General features: G+C 36.5%; 2 protein-coding genes across 2 annotated transcripts; both read right to left on the bottom strand.

The window, feature by feature from the left end:
* Positions 1-4,880: 4,880 nt before the first annotated feature.
* Positions 4,881-7,011, bottom strand: LOC145089683 (uncharacterized). Its single transcript, XM_079028085.1, has 8 exons — positions 6,904-7,011; positions 6,117-6,191; positions 5,917-6,011; positions 5,666-5,817; positions 5,475-5,579; positions 5,303-5,388; positions 5,072-5,160; positions 4,881-4,948 (listed from the first exon to the last, which is right to left on the bottom strand). Exons 2-8 carry the CDS (start codon positions 6,179-6,181, stop codon positions 4,881-4,883), a joined length of 660 nt encoding a protein of 219 aa, XP_078884211.1. The 5' UTR covers positions 6,182-6,191; positions 6,904-7,011.
* Positions 7,012-17,690: 10,679 nt separating this feature from the next.
* On the bottom strand, positions 17,691-19,222 carry LOC145090519 (uncharacterized). Its single transcript, XM_079028686.1, has 4 exons — positions 19,092-19,222; positions 18,893-19,003; positions 18,641-18,790; positions 17,691-18,557 (listed from the first exon to the last, which is right to left on the bottom strand). Exons 1-4 carry the CDS (start codon positions 19,100-19,102, stop codon positions 18,443-18,445), a joined length of 387 nt encoding a protein of 128 aa, XP_078884812.1. The 5' UTR covers positions 19,103-19,222; the 3' UTR covers positions 17,691-18,442.
* Between the last annotated feature and the right edge of the window lie 20 nt (positions 19,223-19,242).

Here is a 19,242-nt window from a genome sequence, read left to right as displayed (position 1 = left end):
CTTATCTTAGCCTCCATCGCCCTTATCACTCCCAAAAAGGTGTGTATCGAAACCCTAGCCGTTTTTGTGTGTTCTAAGGCCATTTTGGTACTTTTAGTGGTTTGTGAAGCTTGAGAAGAAGAAAGAAGCCTGAGACTTCGAGTTGGGGCTTAGAGATTCAGAGATCTAGTTCCATTTTCAGCACAATCAAGGTAAAATGCCCCTGACTTGGTCTTTTATGTGTTTATTAATCTTTAGACTTGGATTTTGGGCACATTTAGGGCTTTCAAATCCATTTTCGGATTTGTGGAGTGTTATATGGAGTCTTGATTTCAGATCTGAGTCATTGGAAGGGTCTCATGGCATAAAGGTGCCCACTTTATGGCCATAAGAGCCCCATGTATCTTGTAGAGCACCTTTTATGGCTTTTGTGCCAAAACCCCCATGCATGTGCACCAAGTTTGGAGCTTTACGTATGAAATGGACATTAGGGGTCATATCTATGGTTTTGTGGTGTTAAGGCCCATTTAAATCGACTGTATAGTGTTGCTCAAGGATGGACTCGACGAGTTATTCTTGGGAATCGGCGAGTCGCGGTGTAATGACCACCAAATCCTTTCTGTGGATGGACCAGTTGTTAGGGAGGAAAGTCCCTTAGATGTTTAGACACAAAAAGGGACCTGGGAATCATGGGACTCGACGAGTGTATGAGCAGAATCGACGAGTCTAAGGCAATCTCCCAATCTTTGAAGATGGACTCAATGAGTTTTTCATACAACTCAACGAGTGGTAGACCGGACACATTCTTATGAGGGAGATGAACTCGTCGAGTTCAAAGAGGAACTCGACGAGTCGGATGAAGATGGTCCCGATGGGTTGAATGAAGAAGAGCCCGTTGAGTTCTTGCTGGACTCGACGAGTGGAGTCGGGGTTGGATCAGGTTAATGGAGTATGGACTCGACGAGTTGGTGGACCAACTCGGCGAGTCAGGTCAACTGGGTGTTGACTTTGACTGGTTATGGTATTGACCCTGGTTAGGGTTGTATGTTCTATTTGATGAATTGAGGATTGTCGTGTAGGGATTGAGGAATCGAGGAGAGACAACCTTCACGCCGAGGACAGTTCAGACACTACATGATATCGAGGTGAGTTACCTTCTAGTAGGAGTGGGTCTAAGGCACTAAGGCCGGCCCACTAGTAATTGTTAGTTGGGATGATTATCTTTGTGATAATTGTCTGGTCTGTTATTATTGGATATGTGAGTATGCTAGATTGCTGGATATGTGAGTATGCTAGTTGCTAGTTGCTATGTTATGTGAGATAGTATCAGTAGAAGGGGACTAGTCCCCGATTTGGTCGATAGGACCAATGGGTAGGTCGGACGCCCCATATATGTGCGACAGGATGATTATGATATGATATTATATGTTAGTAGTAGGGGGTGAAACAGTCCCCATGTTCGGTTAAGATAGACCAGCGGGTAGGTCGACACCCCAGAAGAGCCTGACATGGGTAGGTCGACACCCCAGAAGAGCCTGACATGGGTAGGTCGGCTCCCTAGAATAGCTTGACATGGGTAGGCCAGCACCCTAGAATGGCTTGACATGGGTAGGTCAGCACCCCAGAATAGCTCGACCTAGGTAGGTCAGCACCCCATAATGGCTTGACATGGGTAGGACGGGCGCCCCAGAACTACCCGGTAGTATGTATGCTATGTGATTGTATGGTATGTGGTATGATGGGGGAACTCACTAAGCTTTATGCTTACAGTTTCAGTTTTTGTTTCAGGTACCACTTCGTCCAAGGGGAAGGAGCCGGCGGTGTAGCAGCGCATCACACACACATGATTTCCGCTTAGAGTTTTCTGGGATTGTACTCTGATATTTTATTACTTCAGATGATATGGTTTTGAGACATGATACTACGATTTTATGTATTGACATGATTTTGGCAATGTCTTGATAAGTTATTTTATAAACCACTTAATTAAAAATGAAATTTTTGGCTTTGATTTTTGGGATGTTACAAGGAAATTTTCCTTTTGATTGTGGTGCTTGTTTTTTATGATTTTCTTTGAAATCTCCGTAACTTTTCTTCTTCCAAGAGTTGTTTTTAGGAACTGATTGCTTTTGTTTATCCATGAACCGGAAGGCTTCTTGGATGAACTCTCTGTTGCTTTTTTGAGTTTTTAATTGTGTACTTGCAAAGAACTCATCAGCGTTAAGTATATACGACACAACTTTGGCGTCTTTAAGCTCACCCTCCTTCAACTTCTGTAATTGAGCTTCTGTATACTTGACTTCTTCATCTTTTCGTTGAAGGCCATTTTCCGCTATCTCCCACAGTGCATTCGCTCTTAAGAAGAGCTTCATTTTGATGCACTAGTATTCATAATTTTATCCATCAAAGACAGGTGGTGATGTCGTAGAGAATGTTATTGCAAACGTACCAGCTATTCTTGCAAACTGGATTGATTTCCTGGCCCTTAAGATCATTGTTGCTCTAATACCACTTGTTAGAAATTAGACAATTCTAAGAAGGGTGAAAACAGAGAGGAAAGCTTTATTCTTTTTATTTCATGAAAGGATGATCACACCAAATTGAATAGGAACATTATTTATAGTTGATGTGAAGTATTTCAGAGGTCTCTTATTAAACCATAACTTAACATCTTCTTAACTGATGTAGAACTTTAAAGTAAAGATTTAAAACAGGTGAAAAACTAAATGTGAGGAAACAAAAGGTCTCATGCATTAACAAATGGCATAAAGATAGTGGTGGCGTCAGTTGTAACAGTTCTGATGATGATGATGATGATGATGGTGGTGGTGGTGGTGGTGGTGGTGGTGGTGGCGGCGGTGATTATAGTCGATGAAGATTATGTTGGTTGAGATGAAGATATATGGAGGTGATAGTGTGATGTTAATCTTACCTTTTTTTCTCATTCTCTATATTATGGTGGGTTAGCGATTGGTGACAGAAGGGTTTGATTGGGTGTGGGTTCTATAAACCTTAATTATAGGTAAACACTAATTAGTTACCATAATACTAGCTAGGAAACTAATATTAGATAACAATTAATTAAATTAATAAAATTATGCAATTACTATTTTCAAATGATTGGCCTAGAATTGACCATACATTCACACAATAAATATGGTTTATATATGAACCCAACTCCCTCCCTCTCTCTCTCTCTCTCTCTATATATATATATATATATATATATATATATATATATATATATATATATATAATTTATGGAAATTAATATCAACATTGTTACAAACCCTCAACGAGTAAGTGCGTGTTCGGCTGGTAGCATTTGAGAGTTTATTGCTTCTAGCGTTTGACAAAACTCTCGATTTTCTAGCACTTCATGTAGAGCGTTTGACAAAGCTTCTAGCGTTTTGTATAACCAAAACGCTCCAAATCCAAATGTCACTTCACGTAGTGTTTAACAAAACATTACCAGCTACAATCGTTACCCGCTATCAACTACTTTTGCCGAACACGTTCTAAATGATTATTAATTTGTACACTCTACATATTAGAATGTCCCAAATCAACATTTGAACAAGTATTTTTTTACACAGATAAGAATGAACTTGCCATTCTGGTAAATTAAATTCATAATCTACAACAAATAAAACCTAGAATTACCTGGATCGGTTTGCAAATTGTTTCATATAGGATAAGGTGGCTAGAAACTGATTTTTAGATCTTACTAACCAACCCTTATCGGTTTAGTCTTCAGCTTGAACGACGAACTTTAGAATGTGTACTCTATGTGATAATATCTTGAAATGTTGATTGAAATCATATTCTACTAAAACCTTATACAATGACCGGAAATATGGTGGGAAAAATATTCATATCTTATGATATTCAAAGTATCCAAATGATGATGGAACTAAGAATGATATTTCGATATGCTTTGAATACCATAAAACAGTTGAGAAGACGTGTATATTGAAGGAGAAATTATAGGATGATCGTTAGATTATAATAGTTATAATATAATGAATATGGTTGACCCCGGAGCTGCAATAAATTACAATGACGCCACTTGGAATCTAAACCCTTGAATCGAGTTGCTTACAAAAAATAGCACTTTCAAGTTTTGACGGTGGAACTAGACGTGTGGAGAGGTGTTGATTCCATACCCTTTTGGGTTTGGAAGAAGTTCTTACCAAGAAGAATGGTGCATTGTTGATTGTAAAATCTGGACATAAAATTGCGATGCATTGAATGGCGTGGAGGAGTTGCCTTGGGTTTTTTTGGATTAAAATGAAAGAAATGGTAACATACTTTCATTGTTTTGTTGTGTTACGACATCCTAATTTCATTATTAAAATGTTTACTTTAAAAAGTCTACACTTGTTTCTTTGAAAAGTGGGTTTATATGACGTCTTAATGATGGAACACGTTATTAACATCTAACCTATATCGAGCTAATTGCAATAGATGGAAACATAATTGTGTTTGTTAGCTTATAGCATCATCCTGCTTACACTAGTTTCTGGCACAATGTTTCACCTCTGATGACATTGTTACAAATTTTGAAACCACAACAAAGAAAACAAATGAATGAAAGTAGTATGCTATTTCTTGCATTTATCCATCCCTAGGCGGTGTAGTTGGGCAGTATTCCAGGAAATTAAGAGTGAGTGATGGCAATCATATTCATGTCCATGGTTTAACATTTTAAAAAGCAAAAGACAACAAGGAGTGTGACGAGGTCTCAAAACAAACATTTTTAACAAGTACCATAAAGACTTGAAACAAAAATCTAGACTTACCAGGATAGAACAAGAAGATGATATCAGACTTTAATTTGTCATTTTAAATATTCAGCTGTCACCCTTCTACGACTCAACAGTCTCAACTCCCTTTTTTCCTCAAACCTCGACGTCTTCAAAACTGCGTTTGCGTTTTCTGGATCCAACTGCATACGGAAAATACTGCACTTAAAAAAGAAAGCAATCAAAGAAATTAAATGCAATGTGTCCAGATATATATATATATATATATATATATATATATATATATATATATATATATATATATATATATATATATATATATATACCAGATTCTTCAGCAGTTTCTTCTTTTTGGACAAAACAGTCAGCCAAAAGCATATTTTTGTTGAAGTAATTATAAACGTATCTGAACAGCCTATTAAAAACAAAACCACATGACAACTAATTACATAATCTATAGATAGGGATATTCTTACAGTAATAAATGACCACTAACTTGATTAATATCTGTTAAAATCAATTATTATGCAATCATCATCAAGATTTAGATAACTCACTTCCTTAATACATTTTGTTTTGCACCAGAGATAGTGCCATGATCTGGATCAACATTCACCACCTGTTGGTTTGTGGTAGTCTGACTCTGACATTTATTATGTAGAAAACATAAGAACCTTGAAGCTCCAACTCCACTAAGAAAAAAACAATGTATGTGTATGTATATATCACCTGAGAAGTGTTCTCTTGATGTGTTATCAGCCATGGCCTTTCATGACAAGGAAAGGTAAATACATGGTCTTGATCAGCATTCACGGGTTGTTGATTTGTGGTTGTCTAGACATTTATTATATAAGAACGTTGAAGCACCAACTCCACTATAAGAAAAACCAATGTGTGTATGTTTGTATAAGTTATATCACCTGAGAAGTGTCTTCATTGTGTCTCATCAGCCTTGGCCTTTCTTTGACTCCCTTGTGCTTTAGGATTTCTTGACAGAAAAAGATCCATAAACCCACACCAGCACCTTGTTTCATGCACGGCTCATGATAGTCCACGTATGATCCTTTGAGCTCTATTACAAAAGAATCAGATTAATCAAACATCCCAAATCACTTCACCATGTCAAATAGAAACAAGATTATTAACAGGAAATTAAAGGAATTACGTATACCTCCAACTTGTTCGATTTTTGCTTCTTTGAAAAAGTTATCAGCAGGCAACCTAAACCCATTTGTCCTATAGGAATCCACGAGGTACCTTGTCAACCTGAAGAATAAAACAACAAAATCATAAAACTCACACGTATGACATAACAAGTAAGTAACTGATCATCATATATATGGTTACAAAAATAATATTTAAGAGACTCACAGCACTATATCGTCTTTCGTAATTTCGTTGGTGTCCATTATTTCCCAGAAATTGCTGGCGTCCATTGTATATATCCTAGAAAGTAGAAACTGCAAATAATTAATAAATTAATAATAACCAGAATACGTACCGCTTGTTTAACTGGGAATGGGATGACTTAAGTTCACACACAGAAACACGTTCATAAGCTCATTTTTTTTATGGGAATCAAACAAACAGTCAAGAAACCTCCTTACACAGCTATAATCATAACAAATACAAACTGAATAGCAGATATGTAATGTTGAGCTCGGTTTGTTTTCACTATTTTTAGGTTGTATGGTCATGCACTCCTTTAGTCCATATAACCACATCACGGGATAATTATCTGGTGGTAGGTAACGTTTAAACACTGAACATTAATTCATATTCTCCCTAATAATGTCAAGGGTCATAATATAATTAGGTAATACACTAGCCATTAATTAACTCCTAAATCGAGTCAGGAAGGAACAAACCATTCAACATATGTTGAATTCCATTTAAAAAAATAAAAAATAAAAAATATTTCATTCAAACTAATTAATATGTATATAATTAACGCACTGAGGGGACAGCGTTTCCTACTTATCAGTAACATTAATCCTCACGGGGATACCGCCACACGCGGCCCAAAAAACGGTCGATCGGATATTCCACCCAAACACGTCCATAGTCCATACATCGGGGATTCATCCCCATTACACAACCATCCCTTAATTAAACGGAACAACAATTTAAACGCAGCAGCAAGTAAAATGATTCTTACCAAAATTTCACGAGATCACTGCAAAACGATGGACTAAAACACCTCCGAGTACCTCCGTTTTTTCGGAATAGAGGGTTATATATATGCCTATTTGTAAACCTAGTGTTGCGTGATTTAATTTTACTTTATTTTTCTTATTAAAAATTTCCCTACCATTTCTAGGGCAGCACATTAATTTTTTGCTATTTAATTTTTTTTAAGGGAATATGACCTAAAATGTAACAAATTTTTTTTTCTTCTTAAATAGGAGAATCTTCTAACTTAGTTTGAGTTTTACGATACCTTTGGTCTTTTCTCAATTTTTTCAAAATAAACAAATCAAATTTAATCTACATGCCTTTTCTTTTTCTTTTCATTTTTCTAAATTAATTTATGTCTTTGTATCTTTTTTATTTTTCTTAAATTGAAAATAAAAATTAAGAAGAACCCTGTGAATGTGGGTTTTCTAGATTGGGAAACAACAAGAACACACTATGGTGTATGTGTGTTTGTATCGATCAAAATTAGAAGAAAACACAATGAGGATCAAAGAGGGATGATGTAGGAAGTATGGACAGATATCAATACAAGGATAAATAATAGGAATGATTCAATCAAATCTTAGAAAATTGTAGGAGATTGTATATATCCTGTATTTTAGTTAAGTTTGTTATACTTGTATTATATATATTAATCAATATACATCTCTCACATTGACGTTAGATTTCTAAACCCTAATATGGTATCAATCTAATCTTTCTGGCCGCCATTCTCCTTTCTCTCTTCTTGATTCTAATCATGGCCGGTGACTTTACCACCACTGATGCTCCTCTTCCTCTTTCTACTGTTCTCCACATGCTCACCATTAAACTTTCCTCCAACAATTACCTTCTCTGGCACAAACAAATGGCTCCTCTTCTGGCCTACCAGCAACTTACAGACTACGTTGATGAAACTATTCCTCCACTGCCGGCAACCCTTACCACTGGTGACACGACTTCAGCAAATCCTGCCTATGCCTCATGGACGACTGCTGATCAACGAGCTCTAATCTTGATTCAGTCCTCTCTATCTAAAGAGGCAATAGCTGAGACTCTCGGTCACAGCACCTCTCACGCTGTCTGGTCTGCTCTTGTAGCCATCTATCAACATGACTCTCTTGAGCGAACTCACACACTTACTGAGTCTCTTCATCAACTTAAGAAAGGCTCTACTACTGTTTCTGAATTTTCTCGTAAATTCAGGGGTATTTGTGATCAACTTCAAGCTATTGGTCACCCACTTTCTGAAGATGACAAAACACACCGGTTTCTTCGAGGTCTTGGTTCTGCTTTTGAAACCTTCTCCACCACCCAACGTCTTATTACCCCGAGGCCTAAGTTTCGTGATCTCATCTCCCAAGCTGAGAGTTACGAGATGTTTCTTCAATCTATTACCGCCTTCGCTGTTGCTCAGGTTGCTTTCAACACCACCACCTTTCGCATCAGTTATGATTCCTCACGTGGTCGTGGCAGATCTTCCTCTCGTGGTTACTCGAATAGGGGTAGAGGTTGTGGTCATAAGCAACCACCTCATTGCCAGTTATGCCGGAAGGAAGGGCATTACGCAAGTCAATGCCCTGATTTACATACCTTCTCTCAGAAATCCTCATCTCAAGATGCAAATCTTGCTGAAGCCTTTCATGCACACTGCAATACTTCTACTGCAAAACTGCACGAGATCACTACAAAACATCACCTAACACCTCCGAGTACCTCCGTTTTCTCGGAATAGAGGGTTATACGCCTATTTGTAAACCTAGTGTTGCTTGATTTAATTTTACTTTTTTTTCTTATTAAAAATTTCCCTACCATTTCTAGGGCAGCACATTAATTTCCATACCATTTCTAGGGCAGCACGTTAATCTTTCATGCACACTGCAATACTTTATCCATAACCGTCGTCGTCCCTCTTTTTGTTCATCGTAATCCTTTCAATTTCTTCCGATCCACATTTTTGGACGCTTACAAATCGTCGGACTCCCTGATTTCCACCGTCAGCTAATTCTCCATCGAAGATTTCGCCATTTGTTTCACCAGAATAGGTTGACTTCGGGGATTATCTTTGATATGCTTAAAGCCTCAAAATCACATGTAACACCCGATTCAAGGTATTTTCATTTTTTACCCTTGACATGTATATACATTGCAGATTTGGTCCGTGGGGGGAAGTTTTTCCATTTCCAGAAAATAGGGATGGCAATGGGTACGGGTATACCTGCTTTCGTGTTCCCCATCCCCATACCCGAATCCTCATCCCCGACCCCATCCCCATCGGGGATTAAAAATCTATCCTCATCCCCATCCCCAATGGGTAATCGGGGATTTTTCCCCGTTACAAAGTTTTGAAATTTTATGAAAAATAACTCATAATTATATATTAACCAACAAAACAAAAACTAACAGAACTAATATAAAACACTATAATCACTAAATGTCTTCAAACACGAACAATAACATTCAAGGTTACAAATTAAATCATTCTTTGCAAAAAAAGACATAAAAATTCTTCCTAAAACTATACGTTTGATTGTTAGAAAATCTTATTTTGTCTAATGAACATTTGCTTATGCATTATTAAAAATAAAAACATAAATAATACTGTATATATATATATATATATATATATATATTGTAGCACCCGGTTCCTGGTACGTAAATGTTATTTGATGTATTTCCTTTCTTTTAGCCTTGGACTCGGCGAGTCATAGGTCCGACTCGCCGAGTGGATGCGGGACCCGGGACGCGTTTAAATTGTCGACTCGACGAGTCCATGTCCTGGACTCGGCGAGTCACAGCTGTTGGATGAAACCCTAAGTTTCAGGGGTTTGCACCCTATTTAAGCAACTTATCTGCCCCAGGCCAGCCCCCATTCTCTCCCCTGAGCTCCCCAACCCTCGTTTGTGCTTGTTCTTTGAAGATTGAAGTTTTGTTGTGTGCTTTTGAAGGCTGTGAAGGAGGAAGGAAGTAGATCCAGAAGAAAGGAAGCCATCCAAGCATTATTTGTGTTCTTCCAGCAGTTCCTTTGAGGTATAACCCGTTTTCCCCTTGATTCTATGCTTAGAACTTCATTTGGGTCCTTCTTGGTCAAATCCCCAAGTTTGTATGTGCATTATATGTCGTAATAAGATGTTTGGCCTTTGGATCTAGGCAAGATTGAGCTCCAGGAGCTCAGATCTGTTAGCTTTTTGGCCCCATGTTGCTTGTTAGCCCTAGATCTACCCTTTTGAGACATTTTGAGCCCTAAAATCCATATTGGTGAATATCCACACGTAAAGTTGGAAACTTTACGTGTGATTCGTGTCCTAGAAGTCCAGATCTATGAATGGCATGGACTGGAATCGAGCAAATCGGTATATTTTAGGAGTGCATGGCAACGACTCGGCGAGTCGTTCATGTGACTCGGCGAGTCTGCTCGCGAGTCTTCGAGTTTGTCCCCTTTTTCGTAGTGTTGAGTGAGCAGTGAGTCACAGGGTGTGACTCAGTGAGTCGGAAGCTTAACCCATCTATGGAGGTGCTCGGCGAGTCAATGCCCTGACTCGGCGAGTTCAAGGCAATCTCCTTAGACCAAGAACAGACTCGACGAGTTGTTCATACAACTCGGCGAGTCTTAGCATGAGTGTTCTTCGGATGAAGATGAACTCGACGAGTTGTTCATACAACTCGGCGAGTAGGATGAAGGACTTGTATCTTGGTCATGAAGGCGAACCCGTCGAGTCGTCGCCTAACTCGACGGGTAGGATCGGGATTCAGGGCAGTCGTTTGCGTAGGGACTCGGCGAGTCGGAAAGCCAACTCGGCGAGTCGAGGTCAACTGAAAGTTGACTCTGACTTTGACTTAGGGCAAGGTTAGGGGTAAAATGGTCATTTTACCCAAAGGTCAGTGAGCAGTGTTTGATTGAGTATATCGTGGGAATTTCAGCCGGAGGGTTTCCAGAGCAGCAGCAGCAGTAGTAGGTGATCAGTTCCCACAACAGACCAGCAACTATTTCGAGGTGAGTTTCCTTTCCAGTAGGAACGGGTCTAAGGCACCAAGGCCGACCCGTGTAGACGAGATGCTAGTACTAGAGTGTGGGCCTAGCCCGTATCTCTGTTGTAGTTAAGTACGATAAATGTGCTAACATGATAGAATTGCTTATACTTGTTGTCTGTGTGATACTTGTATGTTATGGGTTAGTGGTTGAGTGTGGGCAGGGCCCGTATCTCTCCGAGGTCGGAGTGTGGGCAGGGCCCGTACCTCCCAGATAGCGAAGTGTGGGCAGGGCCCGTATCTTCACAAGTGTGGGCGAGGCCCGTATCTCCCGGCTAGCGAAGTGTGGGCAGGGCCCGTATCTTCCCGAGTGTGGGCAAGGCCCGTAACTCCTAGCTGAATAATGATTGTTATATGTTGCATGGTATGTGGTATTATGGGGGAACTCACTAAGCCTTGTGCTTACAGTTTTCAGTTTGGTTTCAGGTACCTCCTCAGCTAGGGGAAAGGAGCCGGCGCGGTAGTGGCACGTCACGCACACACTCTCCGATTTCCGCATTTACGAGCTTCACTGGGATTTGTACTCTGATATTTTAATTAAATGTACGAATTGGCTTTTAGACACGGTTCACTGGTGTGATATTTCGATCAGACAATGTTTTAGCCTTTTATATTTTCTAAAAGCAATGTTTTTAAAACAAAATTTTTGGTCATGAAAAGTGGGTCGTTACATATATATATATATATATATATATATATATATATATATATATATATATATATATATATATATATATATATATATATATATATATATCGGGTACCCATCGGGGCCGGTTTCGGGTACGGGTATGGGTACCCGACAGGTAAAACCATCCCCATCTCCATCCCCGCTTTTTCTATTCGGGTAATACCCATCCCCGGTCAAGTCGGGGATTTACCCGGTCAACTCGGGTTAGGGGTTTGGGTACCCGTTGGGTATAGGTTTTTTTTGCCATCTCTACCAGAAAACTTGTAGTATGCGGGGCGTAAGCATGCAGGGGATAAACCCTGAAAATTTAGGGTTTGAACCTTATTTAAACAACATTATTGTAAGTCTCATTTCACAACCAAAAATTTTCATTTTATTTAAGTGAATCTTCCCAATTTTAAATCTATTATGGAGAAAAATGTTTATTCTAAATATATTTATAAAAATCAGAGTAATATTAAGGTGCAAAATCTTCATTGTTGTTGATGAATGTGTACAGTCACGTATTCGCCTTCCCATGATGATCGATGATACCTGAAACAATAAACAGTTGTGGTAAGCACAAAGCTTAGTGAGTTTCCTCCAAAATACCTCATATGATAAACATACAAGCATGCATAACGGCCACTCTGTGGGCGTTTGGCTTAATTGGACCGCCTCATAGGCCTTCAGTCTATCCGGGCCGAAATACCAAGGTTTGTTGGCCTACCGCCTCAACCCAACTACTCCTCCCGAGCCTCCATGCCTTCGGCTTACAGCCGACCCGCACTGTATCTTGCCTACAGTACAAAGCAGGACCGCCTCAACCCACCACTACCATATGTCGACATATAAACAATCAAGGATCAAGTATGCACATAATACATGCCAACATCAATCATACAACTCATTACCGCCTACTAGTCCTCTCACAATATAAATTCTCGCTACCGGCTAACCTCCATGAAATGTGTAACCATAAGTAACCAGAGGTGAGATAGCCACCTGAACAAATGATACCACTCTAGAGCCACAACTAAACAAGGAACATGTAAGAAAGCCTAGATCAAGAGCTCTCAGGCTATCCTACATGACCACAGGCAGTCCCTAAGGCACTCCACTATATGATAACCAGCAAGTACAAATAACATACAATTCTACAGATCACTACAGCAAAGCAACATACTCGATACCAAGATACATATCTAAAGGATCACCACAACATAGCAGCATACTCGATACCAAGATACAAATCTAACAGATCACTACAGCATAGTAGCATACTCGATATCAGGATACAGATCTAACATATCACTACAACATAGCAGCATACTAAATATCAATAATCCAAGGAATGCATGACCATATATACTTAGAGGTGAGATAGACACCTGGAGAGGTGATCTTACTCTGGAACCACAACCAAACAAGGAACATGTAAAAGAGCCTAGATCAAGAGTCCTCAGTCTATCCTAAATGACTATATACAGTCCCTAAGGCATCCCTCTACTAACAGATAACCAAAACTAGTGGATTGGCATTAGTGCCTTCGACTAACGGGTATAGTGAGGTGAAACTCACCTGAAATGAAGAAACCCGAGAACACTGTGATATGCTCCCTACAATGCTGCTTACTTCCACAAATCCACTAACATCAAAACCATATATATAAAATCTTAATCACCAATCAAAACCCTCAAGTTTGACTTAAAGTCAAACTTAGTAAAAAAGTCAACGATCAACAAAGTCAACAAAAGTCAAAGTCCAAGGTTGGTTGAGTACGCCCTACATACTCAACTTACGTCGCGCATACATGGGATGACTTAGTATGCCCAACATACGAAAATTACACCCAACGTACTCAAGCTGGTTCCATCCTATCCATTAAGCACTTATTCTCTTAAGGACTTTTCACCCAAACTCAGATCTAGCCTCAAAAAAATGTCTTACGTCATAAAGTTTCCACCTTTATGACTTTCCATGGCTAGGGAAGGTCCAAAAGCTAAAACGCTAACATATTACTTCTTTAAGACATCACAACTCTTTCATGGAAGGGATAGAAGGACCAAAGATACATTTTTATGGTTCCTAATAGCTTTATAATGGATATAGTTTTTAACTTTATCCATTAGAATGGTCCCGACAACCAAGATCTAGCCTTTAAGTCTCAAAAGGACCAAAAATGCATCTTTTTCAACTTAATCCATTAATTCCAAGTGTCCAACCTTTAGATCTGAATCGATATGATGTTTAGATGGATAAAGTTTCCAACTTTATCCATAACAAGGTCACAAAATTCCAAGATCTAAACTTTATGCACTTAAAGTGGCCAAAAGCTCATAATAACCAAAACTAGCTAGATCTAACAATTTCATCATCAAGATTCAAACTTTATAACTCCAGAAGAAAGATTAAGGTTTACAAGGTCTGGATCTACAAGCTCCAATGCTACCAACACTTCTTCAATGAGTTCCTTATTCTCCAAGGTGCACCAAGAACACTCCAAAGCACCTAAAAACACCTTCTTTTTGCTCACAATGCTCAAACTAGGGTTAGGGTTTCAAGATATGGTGTTGGCGAGGTGGAGGCTGGGAATGGAGTGGGTTTGGGGGAGTTAAGGAGCTTAAATATGGCTAAAACCACAAAAAATAGGGGTTGAGCACTGATTGTGTATGCCCAACCTACTCCTGGTACGCCTAACATACTAGGGTTGACCTAGTACGCCCAGTGTACGCGGCTAACTCGAAAATCGTCAAAACTTCAAATAGTCGTAACTTCTTTGTTCAAACTCCATTTTCAACGTTCTTTATATCCACTAAAAGATATTAAAGAGCTCTACAATATTATTTAAATATCTTGGGCTAAAAACTTCTCAAACAAGAATCCATATTTCATGTAAGAACCCGACTTATGACTGTAACGCTCATAAAAATCACAAGAAATCAAAAATAAATAAATAAATAAAACCCAAATTCACAAATTTTTTACAAACATAGTTTTCAAAATATTTTCAACATCAGAATCTCCCAATATCATACGTCAAAACATAAGGATGTGTACGGTCACACCTTTGTCTTCCTGCGGTCATCCAAAGTACCTGAAACATAACCTAAAATTGTAAGTCAATGCGTAATGAGTTCCCCTACAGTACCACCACACAACATAATAACAACATAATATCATTAGAAACAGATTTAGTGACATGAAGTTAAGGACATATTTAACATTAATCATAAAACTCCTCAATTTGTAGGTGTATATTTTATGTATAAGTTTATAATTAATTACTTCTTTAAACATTGACATAACTTTGATTTTTATAATTTTCCATTTCATTTTCTAAATAAATAACATTTCCATTTCATTCAGTAACCGGAGCAAAACAATACTTCTTTAGAAACTTTAATTTAAATTTATTTTGATATGATAACTTCAATGACTAAAATGTGTAGGTTCGTTACACAAAGTGGATATTTAAATGAAATAATTTTGTTTTCAGGAGAATTGGGTTACTTCAGTTAAGATTTTCGATTAGAAATTTTTGATGGCTAAGATTTTCGATTACTACTTTGCAATTTACTCTACGTAACCCTCACTTCTTTTTACTTCCATTTTCATCGTCGATTCTCATCTCCATTGACAAATCCCCAGTTTTGATCAGAGGATTATATCACATCTTCAAAAAGGCAAAATCATGCAACAAATCATCCAACGAACACACAAGAAAACAGTAGATGAAAATATCATCAAATAAGCACAAAATGTCCTTTTCAATTATTCACCTTCAATCATTTGATGCATTGCATTTTCTTTGGAACTTGCCAAAAAAAACTAACTTTCGCCATCGCTTTGCGTAGGTGCATACCTATAGTTAAAAAATATATATGGTCATTACTATATTTGCTTGATCGTTTTTTATACTTGTGTAGGTAGGAACCAAGAAAGATAACTTGTTTGAATACTTACCAAAAAAGTAAATTTATAATTTTAATGTTTCGATAATTATAACTCGTACTACACAATTGACAAAGTAAAACAATATAAACTTAAAAAAAAATAATCATTAATTATAGATTTACAACCACTTATGTATTTACAAGGTTAAAGGTTTTATCTGTAACTTTATAACGACCAACTGAAATTAATATGAAAAGGGGTTTGAAGATACGTCTATATTAGTGATAAAATAATAATGTTGTACAATAAAATATAAAATTGAATAGATTGAAAAAATAAAGACAATCAATCATGCAAATAACTTTGATGTATGAGAAATTATAAAGGTAATGTATGAAACATACATGAACAAAAGAAAATAAATTACAAATTAAAATAATGAATAAACTATGTTGTACTACTAATAAATAAAAGTGTTTCTAAAGAATAAAATTCTATTATTTTTTTTATAAATTTGTTAACACTTCTTTATAAATAATATTGGAAATCGAATATGTAACTCTATCATTTTTAAAATAGTTTGTCTGAGAAACAAACCAAACTTTGATAAACATCGTCACGACAAAACATACAACTAATGAAAACTATCTTTTTTGAAATTTAAAAGATCTTTTTTTCAAAAGGAGTTAAAGACATTCTTCAAATAAATGTATGGCTTCTAATATTACCTCCTAATATGATAACTGTTTCAATAACACGTTTTTCCAAAAATATCACATATAGTGTAGTGCAATTACATAAACAATTTTTCTTATCAATGTTTCTCAATAGCATAACTAGAAGTCCGGCTTCTAAAAGTAACTTATGATTCGGCAAACATGAAACATTAAGATCATTTAGAACATCATATAAATATAATTTTGCATCAAATTGATCATGAACAAAAATCTGATGGGCAGAGACTATCTGAACTTACATATTATATTTGATCTCCTAGAAACAATGATAGCATACAATCGTTTGTTTTTTTCGAAAACTTCATGCTTTGGCTCGAGTATTGTTCTTTCTTGAAAATAACATATAACCTATATGGTGATATCTAATATAGAAATCACAATCTTTGTAGCGACTGACCGGAAAATATTTGGACCACTGACCATATTGACTTGAACATGGAACCCCTAGACGATTTGGAAAGTCAATTTTCGGACTAAGACTTGTAGTTTTTATTAGTTGTGTATTTTAAGTTTTATATTTATGAAGTTTTTAATTGGTTTTATGTATTTCTTTTATTTCATTAGATGAAAATTATAATTTCTATCTAAATCTAGTTGTTAAAATAAAGTAATTTAAAAGATAAAAAAAAAAAAAAAAAAAAACTGTGGCAAAATGGCAAATCATAACCTTTAAATGCCAAAAAATCATAAAAGTGTGCAAACAAAACTGATGTAAGGCTAAGAACAAGTATGATACCCTCCGGCCTAAAAGTATACGAGAGTTGAGGATTGCATACTTGAACCTCCCCATTATGCGAAGACTCATAAGTTCATGCCAACAAGTTTGTCTATTTGAATACATCTTGATTTTGGTCATACTTTATACAGTTTAAACATTCAACTATTTTCATACATAAGGCCAAATGTAGATGTGTAGATAAACAACTTCTAAGGCTAAATGACATAAATTAAATAAAATAAGACTTCCTCTGCCCCAGGAAACAATCCTAGTTTAACTTTTGAACATTACATACATTTTTTTTTGCAAAATAATATAGTATGCCAAACATACATTTTGAAAGAAAATGCAAAACATCAAAGTCAAAGAAATAAATGTGTCCTATGTTTGTTGTCAAAAACCTTAATCACGCATGGAATTGTATACCGTTATAATACAATAATTTTACTATTTGAGGTTTCACTTGTTTAAGATTTAAAACTTGCTAACTGAAACCGCTAATAATCAAACTGAACTAACCAACAAAACTGCTAACCAAAACCGCTAATAACCATTAATGGTTAAGCATATGGTTTATCCAATTGGTTAGGTTACAGTTTAGTTTTAGGCCCTAACCGTCTAATATATGAAATACATGCCAGAAGTTATTAGCTTTAAAATCATTTAAATTCATCTCAAAAGTTTAATGCGGAAATTAAAGTCCCAAAAGTGATGTTCAAACAAGTTTAGGAGGTGCGAGGTTGTTTACGACCACAACAACAATAGTCAAAGTACTAGCTATTACACTCCCAAAAAGTCTTCTTAAATCCAAGCTCCTCTGCTCTGTATCTCCAAAAAGTACTTAATCTGAATACATAACAAAATAATACTTTAGACTTGGAAAATTAAATGACTACTCCCGAGAATAAGTTTTAAAGGGACTTGTAAAGGGCAATGCACCAACCCTAAAGTCAACTTCCTAAAATAATGTTAAAAGATTTACACTTTCATTTCAACAAGAATAGTGGGACTAGTAATATCGTTAGGATCAACAATCAAGACATCTTTAGTAAATTTGTCTTAATTTATTTGAAGATTAAATTTTGATTTTTTTTTTTTTTTTTAAATTCATAACTTTTGTGAAAGGCTTATTATAATTATTTACACCTAATCAAGACCTGTTAATTTCAAAACCCAGAACCACAATCAACCTTTTTATATCATATTAATTGAATTTTGGTAACGTTTAAAAGTTAACTTTATAATTTATAAATTTTGTTGATCAAAATATATGAATTGGGATGGTTAAACTCATCCACGATAAACGCTTGAATATTGGCCCTGAGGTCCCGGGGTATGGAGTATGCTGTTGCCGACGCCTTGTGCCCGTTTCTCCATAACCATGTAAGTATCTTCTCATGCATACTGCAAAAAAAATAAAATAAATATATATAATTAAACAAGAGAATTGAAAACTAATTCCTAATAATGGTTAAACTAATCTTTCTTCGGTTTGATCTTCCGGGAAGTCAGCGTTTTGCGCAAAAAGACTTGCATTCCAGTCAGAATCTCTTTTCTTCAGTAGACAATACACTATGGCTGCCAACCTATATTCATGTATGTATAGGATTAATCAAAATTAGTTTTTTTCAAAATTAAAATTAGTTTTTTCAAAATTCAAAATTATTACCCTTGATCCACTGCATATGGAGCCAGAACATTAACACCAGTTGCGTCAAGGTTTTCGACAACCTTTTTAAGGCCATGCTTTGTTGCATATCTTATGGCTGATATTCCATGCCCACTAAACCACAGCCAGATAATTATATGCTCGTGTAAACTGCAAAAAAAAAAAAAGAAAAAGAAAAAAATGAAATATAACCATATATGGGAATTAAAACTAAATCTGTAATCAAAAACTTTAAATAAGATGTGAACTAACCATTCCTCGCTTTCAGCAACATATCCTGGAAAGCTTTCTTTTTCGGCAAAAAGCCATGCTTCCGAATGGCAACCCTGGTCCGAAAGATGACTGAAGACTATCGCAGCAACTCTACATTCATTTAATAGGATGTATAAGAAACTACTGGTTTTCATAATTTATTAAAATTAAATATATAGGAACATGTTACTATAATTACCCGTGTTCCATGCGGCTTGGATTATGAAAAACCTGTAACAGTAACACCCAGCTAGCTTTTAATTATTAAAATCATTTAAATTTATATGATCTACTAGCTAATGTCATCACACTTTGTCATTTATTGGCTATATACACAATGCACATAACCA

The sequence above is a fragment of the Lactuca serriola genome, chromosome 2 (genome assembly GCF_051521515.1).
Source record: "Lactuca serriola cultivar US96UC23 chromosome 2, Lser_US96UC23_V15, whole genome shotgun sequence".
Lineage (NCBI taxonomy): Eukaryota > Viridiplantae > Streptophyta > Magnoliopsida > Asterales > Asteraceae > Lactuca > Lactuca serriola.
This window is presented reverse-complemented; position numbering and strand designations above follow the sequence as displayed.